The following is an 18319-nucleotide window of genomic DNA, read 5'->3' as shown; positions in this document are numbered from 1 at the left end:
TAATTGCTTAGGCAGGTCTGGCAGCATGTGTATTCATTTTACGTTTCGGTCTGTAGATATTGCATACTTTCATATGTGCTGTATTTGAGTCTTACATAATAATATACGGAATTATGACTTACAATTGTAATTGCGTAGAGTGGTTTCCTTCCATGTATGGGTTTTAGGTTGACAGTGCTGTTTAGTAGGCTCTGAAATACGGGACGTTGCCAATCATTCCACTACGAGTGCAGTACGACCGAGAGTAGCATGCTCGAGTGTGGGAGATTCGAACGAGTTTGAGCGAGCAAGAGTGGTCCGATGCAGTACTCTAGTACCTATCCTCCTACCCACTGATGATACTTCTATACTTTCACAAAAAAGCAATTTATTTGTTCTGTTGATACCAGTCAATAGAATAACATGGTTAGATGTATTACTGCCTATTATGTTGTAGTTTCAATGCCAGTAGTTTGAAATGGTGGAATGAAAATAATATTGCTCCATTATCATGTCAGGATACCAATACTAAAATTAGCAGCCTCCCTAATGGCATAGTGATAACATCGTCACCTTGTAATCAAGAGGTCCTGGGTTCGATGCCTGGTGGAGGCACAGTGGTTCAGATCCCACTCTAAATTGTAGGCCCAGTCCCAATTAGCCTTACTGTGCATAAAGTGGACTTGAAACCCAAACTCAATCAATCAATAAAAATAGTAATTATTACATAGGCATCACAAGCAGGAAGGTATGTATCTCTCAATAATACAGAAATATGTGTTGCTATAAAGTTTTGAGTTTTGTTTTAGTCCACTTTATGCACAGTAAGTCTAATTGGGACTCAACCTACAGTTTACAATGGGATCTGAACCACTACATGCCTTCACCAGATATCAAGCCTGAAACCCTTTGATTACAAGATGACAAGATTACCACTACACCATCAGAAGCCTATGTTGCTATGTAGAAGGTTACGTATTTGTGTTCAAAGATAATGGACTACACAATACAGTATATAGCCATTTTCTACACTTTTGAGGCACAAATAATTTGGAAAAATTACTTCCCAGGGAGAAAAATCATATTACATATTGTTAAGAACTTTTGCCTTGAGGAAAAAAGTTCATTGTTTCAAAAATGTAGATTTAAAAATATATTTCACATAAGGACTGTAATTCATGTTATAATTAGTTGTGAATCTAAAAAAAAGTTATGTATGCATTGACACACTTTCAATGTTTTTGACACGTTTCGTGTGAATAGTTTACCTCATCAACTTCTGTGTTAAAAGTGCAACAAATATAATCTTTATATGAAGATACAGGAATTGAACCTTCATACATTTATTGCAAAAAGTTACATTATAGTAGAAATTCAAGAAATTACATTACCTTAACAGTAATACCTGATTTTCTGATAAGGATGTTTCCACCGCACTGTCTATTTTGTTCACTTTACTGATTTTGAGGATTTTGTCAAAAATAATGCAATTTTCAGTCTTTTTGAACTCCAATCTTATCTTTGTCGACTCACCGAGACTATTAACACTAGTAATTTGCATTCTGTCATCTGATAAAGATGATACACACCAGATGGTACTAAAGAACAGATCTAAAGGGTGAAGTAAGATTGAAGCTAAATCACTTTCCCATGTTGCTATGAGCTGTGCTGGTCTTTCTGGGTTCTTCACGCAAACCGATGCAGCATCGATGAGGGAGGCTGCAATCAAGGATGTGTGCAACTCGACACTCTCTTGCTCATTTCCATGCTTGTCTGTTGGGACACTGTCCTTTTTGCAGTAGTGGTCTAATCCTTCCACCAGTATCACACCGGGTATTTGTGCATGGGTGTGTAGTGTGTACAAATATTGCAGTAACTCTTGCCATGTGGGTAAGTACCTATTGGAATACAAGAATGGACACACATCACTATTAGCACGATTGCACACTGAAGTGACAAGCTGTGAGTGGCAGGCAAGACGAAAGTCACAAACAAGTGGCCCTAAGGCCTCATTCAACTTGCCTCTAGTACCTACAAGTGGTCACTTTCAAACCCACACAGTTATGCCCTGAATCATCAAAAAGCAGTGGCTTCAATGACAAACATACATTTCAGCTGATAACTGCACAAATAGAAATGACAAAGATAAAAGAATGCCATATTTAACCCTTTTGGCACAGAGAACATATATCTACATTTACCTCCTTGGTGCACAAATCACGGATAACATACATATATGTTCTTTGTTACCGAGTGCCTATTGATACATGTCCTTCAAATGTTTTGCTGCAAACATTTGATATTTCAGTTCATAACTTGCCTGCCTGAGGGCAGTACAAGTGCCGTTTCCTTGTTCTTTCTCTGCTAGTCCATGTGGCGTGTGTGTTGTGCATTTCTCATTTGGCACAATGGCTGATAAAGTTGCTCCAGGTTGTTCTTGACAGAGTACTCTCCTAGGATGTTATTCAACATTGTCTTGAGGATGTTGTGAACGATTCTCGAACTGAACTAATAACAGAATGTAGAAAGTGATATATTTCACTCAATATTTAGAAAAATAGAGATGATGAACAGAGATTGTTTAATGCTTTGTGATGGCAACACTGACGCATGCAGAGAATTATATATATATTTTGTACGTATGTAATGTGTAGTAGTTTATGTTTGTTCAAAAAAATTTAAGTTCTTTACAGTACAGAGTAATAGAGAATGAAGAAAAGTAAGACTTTTTTTAATTTTGGGGGACAGCAACACTGACGCGTGAAGAAAATTGTATTGAGTTTTTGTTAAGTTATATTTTAAACCTTAGTATTTTGTATTCGTATATACAACTTTAGGTCTGTACTGTAAGTAGTAACAGAGTAATAAAGAGAATGAACACAAAAAAAAATATATTTTCACAGATTTTTAAATATTTTTGAGGTGGCATCCCTGATGCTTGAAAAATTACACAAAGTTTTTCTAAGTTATATTGTAAACTGTAGTATTTTGTATTCGTACACAAAATTTGAGCTCTATATAGAGTACGAGTAATTAATTTTCATAAAAGTTCTATACGATGGCTGTTACATTTCTATTTCTGTGCATAGGGGCTGAAAGGGTTATCATCAAACTAGAGGTTTAACATGCATCAAAAATGACTACCAGCTCACCTCTCTTCTAAAGTATATATTAAGCTCATTAGTAGAGTCCGGAAGTTCAGGCATTTATTTTCGTTAAAATAGGCAGGCAAAAAAGGTATTTATAATGTGGAAAATAGGCACTAAAAATGAAAAAAAAAGCAAAATAAACCGAAAAAAAGGCACATTTGGAAGTCGCTTACTTTTATCTATAATTTCTGGCAAAATGTTAAAATCTACATTGGGAAGAGCATTTCAATTTTCACCAATTCACGCACGTAACCATGTAACTTACCACTTAATGGCACACTAAATTTTGGCATGATGACAACTACACGATCCTTTCCCTCCAAAGTGCAGAACTAAACTAAAGATAGAGAACTTGATTTTGGAATCCATGCAAAGGCCCTTGGGCATTAGTGCTGTTTCTTGTCAATAACCTCCTGACACGGACGCTGGACGTGATGACGTAATTGTGCAGATGTTCTGCACCAGGCTTTCAGCAGTCAATCATGCACAAGGAAATGTTAACCGAAAGGCAATATCCTAACCTCAGCATGAAATACTTTTTTCTCACACTTTTCTCCCTCAGCAATGTTGAAACATGCGTGAGTTCAATATTACTTAAATAAGGCGAAAATTATTTGCATAATAAAAGGAAGAAAAATAAATGCCAACAACGTTTTTTGGGAGAAAAATAATTTATATACACACTTTTTTTTAAAAAAAATGGTCCAATTTCATTGAAAAAGGCAAAAAAAAGGGCATTATAATTAAAAATAGGCAGTGGGGTCTTAAATAGGCAAAATGAAAACGCTTCTAAAACATTCGAAACAACGTAAAAACGCATATCCGGAAAAAAATTTATCAATATATGTAGTAGATAAAAAGAGGCATTTTGCCAAACTTCCGGGCTCTACTCATTAGGATAAATCATTCACTACATGTTGCACTTCACACAATGATGAAGAGTGCTAAAGACAACTTTTCATTAAGGGAAAGAAACATGAACAGTCCTCTAAACAATTAACTGAGGCGGCAAATTGTCAAAGAAATTACTCTAAATCAGTTAGTTTTGTTATCAGGCCTCAAAATGGCCATTCATGAAAATTGAATTTTCATACTATATTTTGCATTTTAAACATGTGTGGTGAAAATTATTTTTCCCTGCTAGACACTATAATTATGTTAAGGAAACTCATATCTTCCCACTAATGCAAAGAAAGGAGACCACATCTGAATTAAAAGAAAGTACACCTTTTTATCTTTTTTGCCTTAAAAATACAAAACTTTTCTTGACTTATGAAGCTTTTGCTACCATTTTCCATGACAATTTCTAGAGCAAAGGATAATTTGAAGGTTTGTTAAACTGGCAAAGGATAAAATGCTTTGGTACAGTTTGCTGCTTTTGACGTATCTAGCTTATTTGTGAACTTGTGCTCCACTGTTCATCCATCATATTGCAGCTCACGCTGGTACACCTATACCAAATGTGAAAAAATGTGTGTACATTCACTATCAGCTGACGGTTAAGGGCATGAGGGAGGGTTTCCGTGAGGCCCTCCGGTCTCCAGCGTCAGTGAGTACTGTTGTCAACTTTGCTCTTTTGGAGCCAGGTATACTCGGTTGGCTGTGAACTGGGGCACCTGCCCCCCGGCCCAACCATGGTCATAGACAAAGTTTTGCCATAAATATACATTTTGCACGTGATATTGTTATATTGACAACCCCTCTTTACCTTCCCAGCTACTTTTTTTTTATAGTGCCTTGGCTGACGTGAAGATGACAATATTGTTATCTAGGAATACTTTATTTTAGATTTCATATGGCCATCAGTGGACTATTGAGATTGTTGATGCTGCCAGTTCTAGATGGTGAAAACTAAGAATAAATTGTCATCACTTCAAAGTTACAGGTAATAGCAGCCCCTCTCCCCTTTCTATTGACCCCTAACATTACCTACTATAGGAGTAACTTTATCGCACCTTTGAAAATCTAGCTCCTTGAAAGTCCGTTTTAACTCCATTAAGGTGAAATTTAGCTCTTTTATGCACAACACCTCTGCAGAGAGGAGTTGTGCACCGGAGAAATGCATTGCGCTCATGGGAGCAGTATTATTTGTCCTCTCTGGAATAACAGAACATCCAGTGGCATAGAAAAGTAAAAGGAAAAAGAACACATTGAAAAAGGTTTCGGTAGTTGGAAAAGTTGAAACTCCCATTTGCTTAGTCATAACTTGAAGTTGATTATCCATAAGGAATACATGAGATTCTGTAAACACTTATTCATCATATATTTTACACATCATATCTCGTTTAATAATCAACTTTAAAAAATGCTTCCACTTGCAACATGGGGAGAAATTCATACTCTTGCATACTGTTTTAATTGGTGGTGCATGCAACACGATGCAAGTCAACAAAACCTCCTTCGTGAGCCACGGTGGTCTAGTCGGTAGGGCACTGTCATGAGGATGAACCGGGCTCGATACCCAGGGTGGGTGATCTAAGGTTGGAATTTTTCCTGCCTTGTCCCTGTAAAGCAGCTCTGGGACTCATCCAGCCTCAAATCAATGGGTACCTGAGGGCAACCCTAGGGGGTAAAGGTGGCTAAACAAAAAAAAGGTCCTACCCTCCCATCCCCTACAATGTGCCTTAATGGCTCAGTGCTATATGCATAGGGAACTATACCTATTTTACCTTTACGTCCTATATGAAAAATCTGGTGAAGGTAGGAATGATCAGATTAAGAATTTGTTTTATGTTAAGATTATACAAATATCTCTCAAGACTGTTATTAGAAAATTTGTGTAGATTTATTGTGTTTCTGCATCATTTATATATATATATATATATATAGTATTAATAAAAATGGATGTATGTGTGTGTGTTTGTTCCGCCATAACTCTCGAATGCCAGGAGCGATTTCAACCAAACTTTTTGATTGATTGATTGATTTGGTGTTTTAAGTCCACTTTATGCACAGTAAGGCTAATTGGGACTGGGCCTACAGTTTAGAGTGGGATCCGAACCACTGTGTGCTTCCACCAGGCATCGAACCCACGACCCCTTGATTACAAGGTGACTATGTTACCACTATGCCATCAGGGAGACTGCTATTTGTAGTATTGATATCCTGACATGATAATGGAGCAATATTATTTTCATTCCACCATTTCAAACAGACATGCAAAACGACCGATATTAGTGTGGAATCCATAGTTTTCGGGGTCACTAAGTGACACTCCCAATGCCATTCAGCTCCAAGCTCATTTTACACTATAGTTAGAATTCATTATTTTTCTGTCTAATAGAAGATTGGGATAAATAAATACCTGGGCAACACCGGGCAATCAGTTAGTAGTATTAAAATAAAATAAAAACCTGAAAATAAGACACATTTCACAAAAATAATTTCAGTTGCCTTGATAAGAACAAGGTGTTTTTTTCCACTCCTAAGAACACTGCAATGGGCCAGTGAAGAATTTGGTATAATTTGGGGGTACTAATTTTTCATTACACCACAGTTACATGGGCATGTAAGGATAGCAAAAAAAACCACTGATGGTTATTTCAAAGTGGTAGATAATAAAATGGTGGTCAATCCAAGATGGCAGATGTTGACTTTTGAAAAAAATTACCATCTCTGAAACCAATGGTCCGATTTCAATGTTTTTTTTTATCACATGAAAGCTTAAGATGTGCTCTATATTTAAGGTTATCTTAGAATTTCGATATTAGCCACTGTTAATTAGTAAATCACAAATTAGTAATACATTTTCTTATTTTATACAAATAATTTTATGTTTATCATTAAATTACTAATATCTACGCATGTGAGAAGTCAGTGTTCCAAACAAATATTGTAGTGTAAACTCTTATCTTTAATTTGACATATTGCACTTGTTCGATTTGACATCAGAATTCATAAAAAAAGAATTAATTATGTATACATCGAATGCTTCTAGCCAGATGTCACCTTAGTCCCACTTAATCACACCTATTGTAACTGCTATTGACTATTGAAGAATGTATTATTGTTAGATACATTGTATAAAGAGCTTTGTACAAAACTCACAAAACAAAAATGAAAAAAACTCAAGCTAATGCAAAATTAGTCATTCTAAATGTAGAACAAGAAATAAAGTGATGAAACTACAGGAATGCCTTGAAATAAGAGGGTGATTCAAATGAAAACCTTAAAAGTGCAATAAAATTCCGAAAAGTTGAATGATTGATTCGTAAGTTGCCAGGAGTTATCCTTGTGGTTGAAATCATGATCAACAGGTGGCAACATGATGCTACAACACTGAAGAAAGAAGCAGCGTCAGTGCAAAGATGGCCGCCCCATCGTCGACATGCACCACGTTAGAGCAACAATGTGTGATACATTTTTTGACTAGTAAAGCTCTTAAACCACTTGAATTTCATCGCAGTAAGGTGATTTGTGTGTGTCCCTGCAGCAAGTGTACAAGTGGTGTAGAAAGTTTAAAAGCGGCGTAACTTCCATGCAGGATGCTCCGCATTCGCGCAGTGATGAACGAAAACAGCTGCCATTTTGTATATTAGTGTTGGTTCAGCACACAATGTTGTCCATGATGTGCTGCGATTCAATAAAGTGTAGGCGAGATGGGTGCTACGTCAGTTGACTGCTGAATTGAGAGACCGTCGTATCGATGCTAGTGAGGAATTTTTGCTTTGTTTCCAGGTCAAAGGTGATTGATTTCTGGAAAGAATTGTTACAGGAGATGAAGCCAGTGCGTGCGCTATCACCAACCTGAAACAAAAAGATAGAGTGTGGAATGGCGCCATAGCTCGTTGCCAAAATCCAAAAAAATTCCGCATCCAACCATCAGCAGGAAAAGTCATGCTCACTCTCTTCTGGGATACAAATGGGGTAATTTTTTAACAAAGCCTGGAAAAGGGAGTAACAGAGACCAGTACTTCTTATGCAGATCTGTTCCAAAATCACTTTCGCTCTGCAATTAGGAGTAAACAATGAGGACTTCTGACTTCAGGTGTATTGTTACGGCATGACAATGCCCGCTGCACACTGCCTGTTTAACGGTTGCGACAATCCAGGCTATGAAATTTGGATGTCTCACACCCACCTTATTCACCAGACCTTGCCCCCAGTGACTTTCATGTGTTCGGACGGCTCAAAGAGGCGATGGGAGACAAGCATTTCTGAAGCGATGAAGAGGTGAAAACCATGGTGCACAAGTGGCTGCAGTAACAACCAAAAGAATTCTTCCCACGAGGTATCTATGCACTTCCGAAGCATAGGGAATACGTCGAAAAATGATGTATGTATAATTTTTCTGTATTTCCTCATTTACCTCATAATAAATAATTAAGGTTTTCATTTGAATAACCCTCATATGTAACCTAGAATGCTAAGAGCATAGAGTATGAATGCAAAAACAGAGGAAAACAATAAATAGAGGGAAACAGAAAAAGATCTAGGATGAGACAAATGAGCCTATGGTAAAGTAAAAAAAGGTAAAGTGTTCCCCTGTGCATAGCACCAGGCCATGAAGGCGTATAGGGGGTGTGGGGGTAACGCCCCACACTTTCTTGATCCGGTCGTGAGTGGGGGTGATGTGATCAGCATCACGCCCCTGACCGCCTTTACCCCCCAGGGTTTCCCCCAGGTACCCATGTTATTCGACGCTGGGTAGGCGCCGGGGCCGCTTCCACCGTTAGAAAAGTTCCCGGATTTGAACCGGCCGGGGATCGAACCCGGGACCTTTAGCATGGTAGTCAGACGCGTTACCGACTGAGCCACCGCCAAATGAGCCTATGAGGAGATGCATAGAAAGAAAGACAAGAGATGGAAGAAGAGATTGCAATGTATTAACATGTTCAACTGAAATCAGGATAAATATGGATAAAAGAATGGAACGCCTGCTAACTACCTGATTAAATAGGTCTAGAAGTAGTTACTTTCATTTCGAATTTTCTTTAAAAATTCTAAAAATAATACCACAACTTGATTCCCAAAGAACGAAAAGTTCTCATGTTTCCACATAGTATTTAGATGATAGCATTTTCAAATAAAATATAAAATTAAAAAAAAATATCTGAACATACATAAAACGTATCTGTTTGAAAGTATCTGACTTTGGGGCTGAAGCTCCATGTATTGGAATGGGTAGTTTGCTGAATGATTTTGTTGATATATACAAGACTCTTGTGCCTAGCTCTGACCAATGCATGGCAGCCTACAAAACAGAACAAGAGTGAAATTAGTTTATTAAAGCATTAGGGTAACATATAAAATAAGTGTTGCAAAATTTCAAATTTAGAATAAATAGTATTGCAAACAACATATTACATATACGTAATGAGGAAAAATACTCAACATATTTACTTTGCAATTACAACGGATTGTAGTGTAATATATCAATGCTCACGACAGACATCTCATTTTAATCCCAGCACACAATGAGGCATATTCAGCTTCTTCTTCATAAGAATTAATTAATTCTTATATGTATCATTAAATTAATTAAACTCTGCCATCATGTTTTCTCAGTGGCATATTCTCCCATGTTTTTGATTGATTTGCTTTATTTTACTTTGCTTTTTGTGCCACTTTTGGCTAATTGTAAAGATGGGGATGACTGATTACATGATGAAATTGATCAATGGACACTCACAAACATTCATGCCCAGACCGGGACTCAAACCTCGGACCCCTGGCATTGTACCACGATGTGCTAACCACTCTGCCACAGGGGCTTATTAGACCAGTATACGTATGGGTCAAAGACAAAAAAAAATGTTCATAAATGTATTCTGTCCTTCAATATTGGTCAATTTGTAGGGTCTTATATAGTGTTGGGCATGGTGATATTGAAGAATATCGTCCAGGCGATATCAATTAAACAATATATCATCATAATATTTTGGCAATGTATACTATGTTGGTGATATATCGTCATGATATTTTGGCGATATATATATCATGTCAGCGATATCATCACAACATTTGGAGATATATCATCACTATATTTGGCAATATACACTCATTGACAAAAAAATGAAGCACCTAGAAGGAGTGGTGGAAATGAAATGAAACTGCATCTGTTGACAGGTTATGCAACTGTATTGCAATGATTACAAAATCAGATCATGATGACCTTTTAATGTTATGTTTCCCAAATTTCAAGTTTTTATTTTAGAACATGTTTCTGCCAAATCTACCAAAACTCATACTTTCATTGTGCTTTTAATCTACTGTTTTAAATTGTAGGTCAAGTGGTGTACGTATTTTCATGACAGTTTGATATGTTGGAACTGATTTTTGTGGAAGTTATTTTCCATTATTTTTTGCTCACAAATGCCGATGTTACGACTGCCCTGTGGCGTAGGTGAGCACTCGATCTCCACCAAAAACCCACCACTTAGCTCGGTGATTCAAAACACTTCTTGTGTGACAAATACTGATGTTGTTGCAGCTTCTGTGTGAACCCTGCCACTTTGCTCTGTGGTGTGAATTGTTCTGATAGAAATTGAGAAAATCCTGGGAAATATTTGATTGAACGTGGCTGTCGAAATTATTCCATGTACAACATGCATTATAGTTTTCTCTTGGATAAAATGTTGGAAAACTTGTGTGTTCTAGATACACAAATATGGAACATTTTGTTCCTTTAAGCCTAAAAAAGACAACAATGTTGAATTTCGGGGTATTTTTCGTTTAAGCACATTTTCAAAATTCGCGTAAAATGCCAACAATTCACATTTTAGTATGCCAAATTCTCGTTATTTCAAATGGGTGAAAAATGTGTCCACACATCACTGCACATTTATAAACACTATCTCGCAGCAATTGACATTTTTCACTATTATTGCGTTTGCGAAAAATCAAGGTCCATACTAATTGGAACTTACTTTCTGGATGCACCTTGTATAAATCAGTAGACGAAAAGTGAAAATTCAGCAGATCTGGTCGAGAAAAGTCAATTACTGAAGAAAGTGATATGCTTTTAGGATTGAATGATTCGAGTAATTATGATATTAAAATATCGTAACGTATTTATTATTATAATTTTGGTGGTTGTGGTGGCTCAGTCGGTAACGCATCTGACCACCATGCTAAAGGTCCCGGGTTCGATCCCCGCTCAGTTCAAATGCAGAACTTTTCTAACGTTGGAAGCGGCCCCGGCGCTCACCCAGCGTCGAATGACAGCGGTACCTGGGGGAAACCCTGGGTAAAGGTGGTCAGGGGCATGATGCTGATCACATCACCCCCCACTCACGACCGGATCAAAAAAGTGTATGGCATTACCCCCCCACACACACCTCCTATACGCCTTCATGGCGTGGTGCTAAGCACAGGGGAGCACTTATTATAATTTTATTTCATAACATTGGACATTCCACGAGTTAAACAGGACCAAAACGAGTGTTGCAGAAAAGTTGAGGTTGGGAGCATCATTCACTTGTCAAATTTATATGACATTTACCAATGCAGATTTCTGTTTTACTATTTTGAGACATTATTCAACATCCCGAATTGGTGGATTCTTTTTGACATGGAATTACAGTTTCATGTCATTGTAAACGAATGTTAACCTGTGCAAAACCAGTATTATGCCTGGATGATGAAAGAAAACCTTCATAGGCTTTTCTAAATTGAACAAGATTAAGCGAGCCAGAAGAGTACAAAAAATTCCAGCTGCATATTTGCAGTGGTGAAGCAGACTAAGGCTCCATTTTTGTTGGATATTTCATCCGACAAACGGTGTAAACGACAAAAAATGTCATACTGGAACATCCCAGAAACATCGGATTCATGAGAATGCAATGCATGTGAATCTTGTCGGATGTTGCAGAATGACAAGTATCGAACTCCTACGTTCGACAAAAATTGCATGTATATAAGGAGCCAAAAATTTTGTTCAATGAAATGTTGTACCACACGAGACAAACTCGGATGTACGAGTCTCGTACAAGGCTCTGTTTATGCATGGAATGTTTGTCAGATGTTGCTGTCCGAAGACATAAAAAAAAATCATAAGAATGCCATGCATGCGATTTTTGCCGCACGTTGTAGTGAACATTTTGTCGAAGTTCAACATTAGTTGGACGGCGATATCGGACAAAAATCGTATGCATCAATGGAGCCTAAATGTTCATCCGACAAATGCTGTACCACGACATTCAACAAATTACAGGGTTGCATAGTACCCTTGTTGTTTTCATGTTCCTTCAGAATGTCCAACAAAATGCCATGCTATGATGTCCAACAACTATCGGACAGTGCCACAGTAGTAATGTCCCTCCCCCTCCCTTCATCTGTTGGCTGTTCTGTCCCCTTACTACTTCCATACAGGCAAGAAAAATGATAATTCAATGCATTTTCCATGTGATATTTAGAGGCTTATCAATTATGTCTGCCCCTCCGGAAATTTCTCTCTCACCCTCCCAACCTCCCATCACTGGTTTCTGTTCTGGCACTGTGGTTGCATTGTGCATAAAAGGGGCCTAAACGTTGAGGCCGATATTTAGCAACAAGATTTCCTGTTCCGATGCAGCACTACATACCAACATCTTTCAAAGCAAATGCCTGGCACATTCATTCCATCGAATCAAATAAAAAAAAAGTCAATAAAGGCAAAATTCCCTGACTTTTCCCGGTTTTCCAGGTCTGTCGCTCCCTGTTTCATGCATGTATAAACTATTACAAGGGAGAATTGAGTACATTTTATTGAAATGTCATGAAAGTAGAATAAAGTATGGCACAATTCTATATGCGGCCGCGGTGGCTCAGTCGGTAACGCGTCTGTCTACCATGCTAAAGGTCCCGGGTTTGATCCCCGGCCGGTTCAAATCCGGGAACTTTTCTAATGATGGAAGCGGCCCCGGCGCCCACCCAGCGTCGAATAACATGGGTACCTGGGGGGTAAAGGCGGTCAGGGGCGTGGTGCTGATCACATCACCACCACTTACGACCGGATCAAGAAAGTGTGGGGCGGTACCATTTTCATTTTCTAAAAAGAAGATTTTTCGAGCACTGCCTATAACAAACTTTCAATTCATGGAATCACAAGATCTGCATCGAATGGGACTCAAAAGTGCCTGAGAAAGGTCGGTCCAGCACTCAAACTAGGCAACGCAGCCCGGTTGACATTGCCACGCAGTAAGTAGGAACCAGCGACATTTTACCCACTCTTGCTTTGCTTTCCCCATATGTGGCACCATGGCAATTCTGCCATGCATTTAGTAACAGTTTGGGTATGACACATCCTGTTACAAGTCTGAATTCTCTGGTGTGCACTTCTCATTTCATTTGTACTCCAAATGCTGGCCTACCAAATCGAGTAGTAATAGCAACATTGCCATGTAATCAAATAGATCTGGGTTCAATGTACGGGTACATGCATTGCAAAGTCCAGATCATATTTTAAACTACAGATCTGAGAAATTACTTTTTATTTGCAGACATAACCTAGGTATGGCTACATTTGAAATATCTAGCCTTAGGCTAAACTACTTCATTAAAAAAATCTAAAATTTATTTTTCTAACAATAGTTACCCAATTTCTACTTAAAATTTAGCAGTAATTAAGTGATTTTGAGCAACATGTACAAAAAATATCCTAGAAAGTGCACTTTAATGGCTACAAAATGTGCTTTACATCAAGTTCCTAGATATTATGATTTCTGTAAACAGCTACGTGAGCAGGAGGAAAGGACCATCCTAGAATGAAGTACAGAATAATTAGCAGGGCATTGCAGGAATATGCAAAAACTGAATTGTGTGGTTTTTGAGAGGGGCAACATTATTATGGTAGAAAATATGCCTCGTTTGTCCCCCTCTGGAATAAATTGCCTTGCTTGCCCCTCACTGGATAAAAATTATGCTGACGTCCAAAGTAATATTCCTTCACTGATAAAAATTCTTGGTATGAATGAAGAATATAGACAATGTCGCTAATTACGTTAATATTTGGTATACTTGCTAAATTTGGCCTTCTAATCACAAATCTGTTGTTAAAATGCCGTGGACGTGTGTAAATATTCACGGGTAGCCACACAAACGGATCCAGAAGTTGCGGATCTGGATCTGGATCCGGATCCTGGTCCGAAAGTTTTGGATCTGGGTCCGGATCCAAAAGTTCCGGATCCGAGAGTTTCGTATCTCAATCCCATTATAATATTACCACACCTTAAAATGTATTATGATCTTCGATTACAAATAAATTTTTCATTAGTTAGTCCTAGTTGTTCCTAAAATACTTTACTACGCATCGGCTAACACACTCGTGCACAAAAATAATCTTACTTGTTTAACATAAAATGTCAGAGGTGATTTTGTAAATGCCATTGAAACGAATATGTATTCATTCGAATATATTGGAAATGAAAACACACATAAATGTGAGACATTCCATTCCAGGATGAAACCTTTAACACATATAACAAGATAGAAATGTTATACAAAAATTATACAATTGTTCTAAAGTTACAGTTTTACAAATAAAAATAAAACATTATAATATATGCAGTGTTATATAATTACAAAGTGTAAGACTAACAAGGGAGGTTATCTAAGTGTCCCTCTCCGATTTCCATGAAACTTGGCAGATATATAGAGGGGCCCAAAGGAAGAAATATGTGTTTTTTTTTGTTTCGGCTAAAAATCTGTCCTAGGGGGCAACCTCCCCTCAAATGTCAAGATGAGGACAAATTAAAGTGGGGATCTGACCCCTGTGTTCCCCTCCCATTTCCATGAAACGTGGCAAGTGTAAAGAGGGGCCCAAAGGAAGAAATAAGTGTTTCTTTGTTTCAGCTAAAAACTGTTTTAGGGGGCAAAATCCCCTCAAATGTCAAGATGAGGACAAATTGACGTGGGGATCATCTGACCCTTGTGTCCCCCTCCGATTTCCATGAAATTTGGCAGGTGTATAGAGAGGCCCTATGCCCCCTGTTTCTTCCTATGCCATATTTACGCGGATTCGGGGTCAGATCCCCTCTTCAATTTCTCCTCATCTTGACATTTGAGGGGGGGGCTCTATACACCTGCCAAGTTTCATGGAAATCGGAGGGGGAGACTTAGACCTCCCTTGTAAGTGTATTAATTAATTACAAATCGCGTGCACACACACTATATAGGGGAGACCGGGGTAATTAGAACATGGAGTTATTGGAACATGTTAATGTAGAATAATTTAAAACGAAAAGACTGGTGTAATAACATTTCATACCTATGTACCTACACTAAACCTACATGCAGAAAAATTGTTATTGGAATAACTACACAAAAGTAAGTTTTATTTGACTTTTATTATACACCTGCAAAAATGATGTGACACATGCTTGGTGTTTCTCTGCTTCTGCATATACTGGATGTGAATGAAAGAACCCTTTCAAAATTTTCTTCACCCCTATAATAAAACATAAGGGCACACATCATTTCATGTGAGTTTGGTTGTCTATGGGCAATTTGCCTGGTTTTTATAAGCAAAGTTCTTATTACCCCAAAAATTTCTGCAATTGGGTTATTAGAACATTGCGTAATTTGCTTGATTTCGCTTGGGTATACTAGATTGTACATGTAACTATTAGAAGTTTTTTCTTTACTACATTGTAGAATGGCCTGTAACCTTTCAAATAAATCATAGAGCACTGATTTTCATCCACACATATTTGCTTCACAGCTGGGAAATTGAACTTTATGAAAAAAAGGCGTTAACTTGGGATTTTATTTAAACAAGCATTGATAACTCCAGAAGAAGTAGAGCTATTGTGTTCAAATTTGCACGGTAAATGGGACATTTATATATGATGTTCGTATGGTAACAGTTTCATGCATCGGAGACACATTTCTTCAATTTTACACAAGAAACTACTTACGGAAATGATTTTCTCCAAGGTTTATAAGCTCCGTCGATATATATTCTTCCTAAAAATTCATCCTACAATGCAGCAGAACAATAAATAATCACTTTTCATGTAATAATATTGCGCATTTTGTGAAAATCGACAACATTATGCCGTTGATTCCAAGATGTACCTGCAGATGGCTCTAGCGTCGGAAGTCACGCGATCTCGCTAGTGGAATCAGGGTTTCCAAACGCGCGATTTTTTTCGAGAAACGCGAGTTTTTTTTTCTTCGAGAAACGTGCGGTTTTTTGTCGAGAAAGGAAAATGGTTTTTTGATGAATTTAGGGGTGAAATGGGTGCTAATGGAACCTAACCTAACAGGCCTAACCTAACCTCGTGTGAATGGTTCGTGGGGCTACCCGTGGATGGTTTTTGGGGCTAACGTCAATGGTTTGTGGGGCTACCCGTGGATGGTTTTTGGGGCTAACGTCAATGGTTTGTGGGGCTACCCGTGCATGGTTTTTGGGGCTAACGTCAATGGTTTGTGGGGCTACCCGTGGATGGTTTTTGGGGCTTTTTTACAACTTTCATGCACAATAGAGTTGGAAACATTGATATTCGAAAACAAAAGAAGCGTTACAATTCGCAAAGCAAGCGATATCGCACCGTGACGTGCTTTCCGTAGCATTAAGGAAAATGGTTTATTTTAGCAGAAAAAGTGTTTGTTTACGTGCAAAAAGCATATTGGCAAATTCCACTATGTTCCGCAATACATAATTGGTAAGTACAAACCACGAGAAAGATAAAATATCGGATTTAAATGTGTCTCCGATGCATGAAACTGTTAATGTTCGTATTACCCCAACAGCAATCTAAAGCTATTCAGTTGAAATTTCTAACTTATGTTCCATTAACCCCAAATGGGGTAATTGGAACAATTTTATGGTGTCATGACAATTTTTTTTTTTGGACGAGTGTTTGCAATGCAGGTATGGTCATTATTTTTTTCAAAAATGTGCAAAAGATGTCCTTTTAAATGGTAGAAATTTTTAAAAAATCCATCAGTAACTTTCTGAGTAATTTACAGTGGAACTTCTACAGGCTGTTTCCTGTTCTAATTACCCCGGTCTCCCCTACATATACGTATATTACATATATATATGTATATTAGCAGTTAACAATATGTTATAAACACATTCTTACTTTCCAAAGAAGCGCATGTGAGATGGCAAAACGGATCCGGATTTCGGATCCGCCAGGATCCGGATCTGGCCGTCCCTATTAGAGACATTCTTCAAATTCTTCATTCGCTCCAAATTCTCCATAAAATGAAATCGTATCGACAATTATAATGAACTTGTTTATTGAACTAATTCTATGCTAAGTTCTGAATATGTCACTTGTCATCAACTACATACTAGCACAAACAGACAAATTACATTATTAATAATTCTAGCCACCAGATTCCTTTTTTAACTGCTTTGTCAACTCAAGCTGTTGTTGCAGTAAATATACATTTTCAGTCTTTCTACGATGCTGACGCTCAATATCGCGTACAACTCCCTCATGGAGCTTCATTCTGTCCGAGAACTGGTTGTAATGAACATAAGCAACGATACCAGCTGATGTTACACAAGCAGCAACAAAAGTTACTTTAGACGAAAGGGACATGCTATCCGTACACGAGCTTCTCTACACAGTGACACAAGAACTTTTTTAAACATCAGTTCCTGCACAAATTCACAATAATCTAGAGGAAAGTATTGGTAACACAAATATCACCTGAAATAATTGCGAAGAACAAATAGCTTGAGGTCCAGTAAGAAGCACAGATTTCACATGACCTTTCATTTTTACACTTTAGCTTCCGAGTAATATCGAACGTTTACTGAATTAATCCAGTTTCCTATGCTGGTCTCTGGATGTTCAACACAAACATTATTACAGTTAACAGGACTTATTTTTACTATTTGTTACACTTTAAAAGTTGCGACGCACGCCGGCATGATGTTGCATTGTTGCCAGGTGGAGGATGTATGAATTTTGTTAGGAAAATAAAAAAAGTTAAAAAACACTGGGATTAAAAAATATATTCGAACTGATAATCTACACTAAATTAGGTAGTATAGCTGATATCTATGGTTTTAGTCGTTTTAGTTTTACGATGTGTGTGTCCGTGGGCGATGTATTCCTACATTCTATCTACCTGAGTTTCTTTACAAGGACTCACAAAAACTATAATCTGAACCGACGGTAATATAATGAACATTGCGAAATTATAGATAGGAACTTTTTAAAAATTATCTTTGAATCGTGTCATTGCTAATCTAATCTTATGCTTCTGCAATATGCCATCTATCTACGGGAAGCGTACTTTTTTTTTCT

The 18319-nt window shown here is 37.7% G+C and overlaps 1 protein-coding gene across 2 annotated transcripts; it reads right to left on the bottom strand.

Moving 5' to 3' along the window:
- Positions 1-1298: 1298 nt before the first annotated feature.
- LOC145990941 (uncharacterized) lies at positions 1299-18281 on the bottom strand. Of its 2 annotated transcripts, none has more exons than XR_014441996.1 (3): positions 17138-18281; positions 9191-9321; positions 1299-1877 (listed from the first exon to the last, which is right to left on the bottom strand). XR_014441996.1 is itself a non-coding variant. In XM_083126500.1 (3 exons), exons 1-3 carry the CDS (start codon positions 17783-17785, stop codon positions 1367-1369), a joined length of 711 nt encoding a protein of 236 aa, XP_082982626.1. In that variant the 5' UTR covers positions 17786-18281; the 3' UTR covers positions 1299-1366. The 2 variants fall into 2 exon arrangements, 1 of the variants encoding a protein (XP_082982626.1); XM_083126500.1 differs by having other exon boundaries at positions 17717-18281.
- Between the last annotated feature and the right edge of the window lie 38 nt (positions 18282-18319).

This window comes from Lepisma saccharinum, chromosome 8, assembly GCF_977018435.1.
Source record: "Lepisma saccharinum chromosome 8, izLepSacc3.1, whole genome shotgun sequence".
NCBI lineage: Eukaryota > Metazoa > Arthropoda > Insecta > Zygentoma > Lepismatidae > Lepisma > Lepisma saccharinum.
This window is presented reverse-complemented; position numbering and strand designations above follow the sequence as displayed.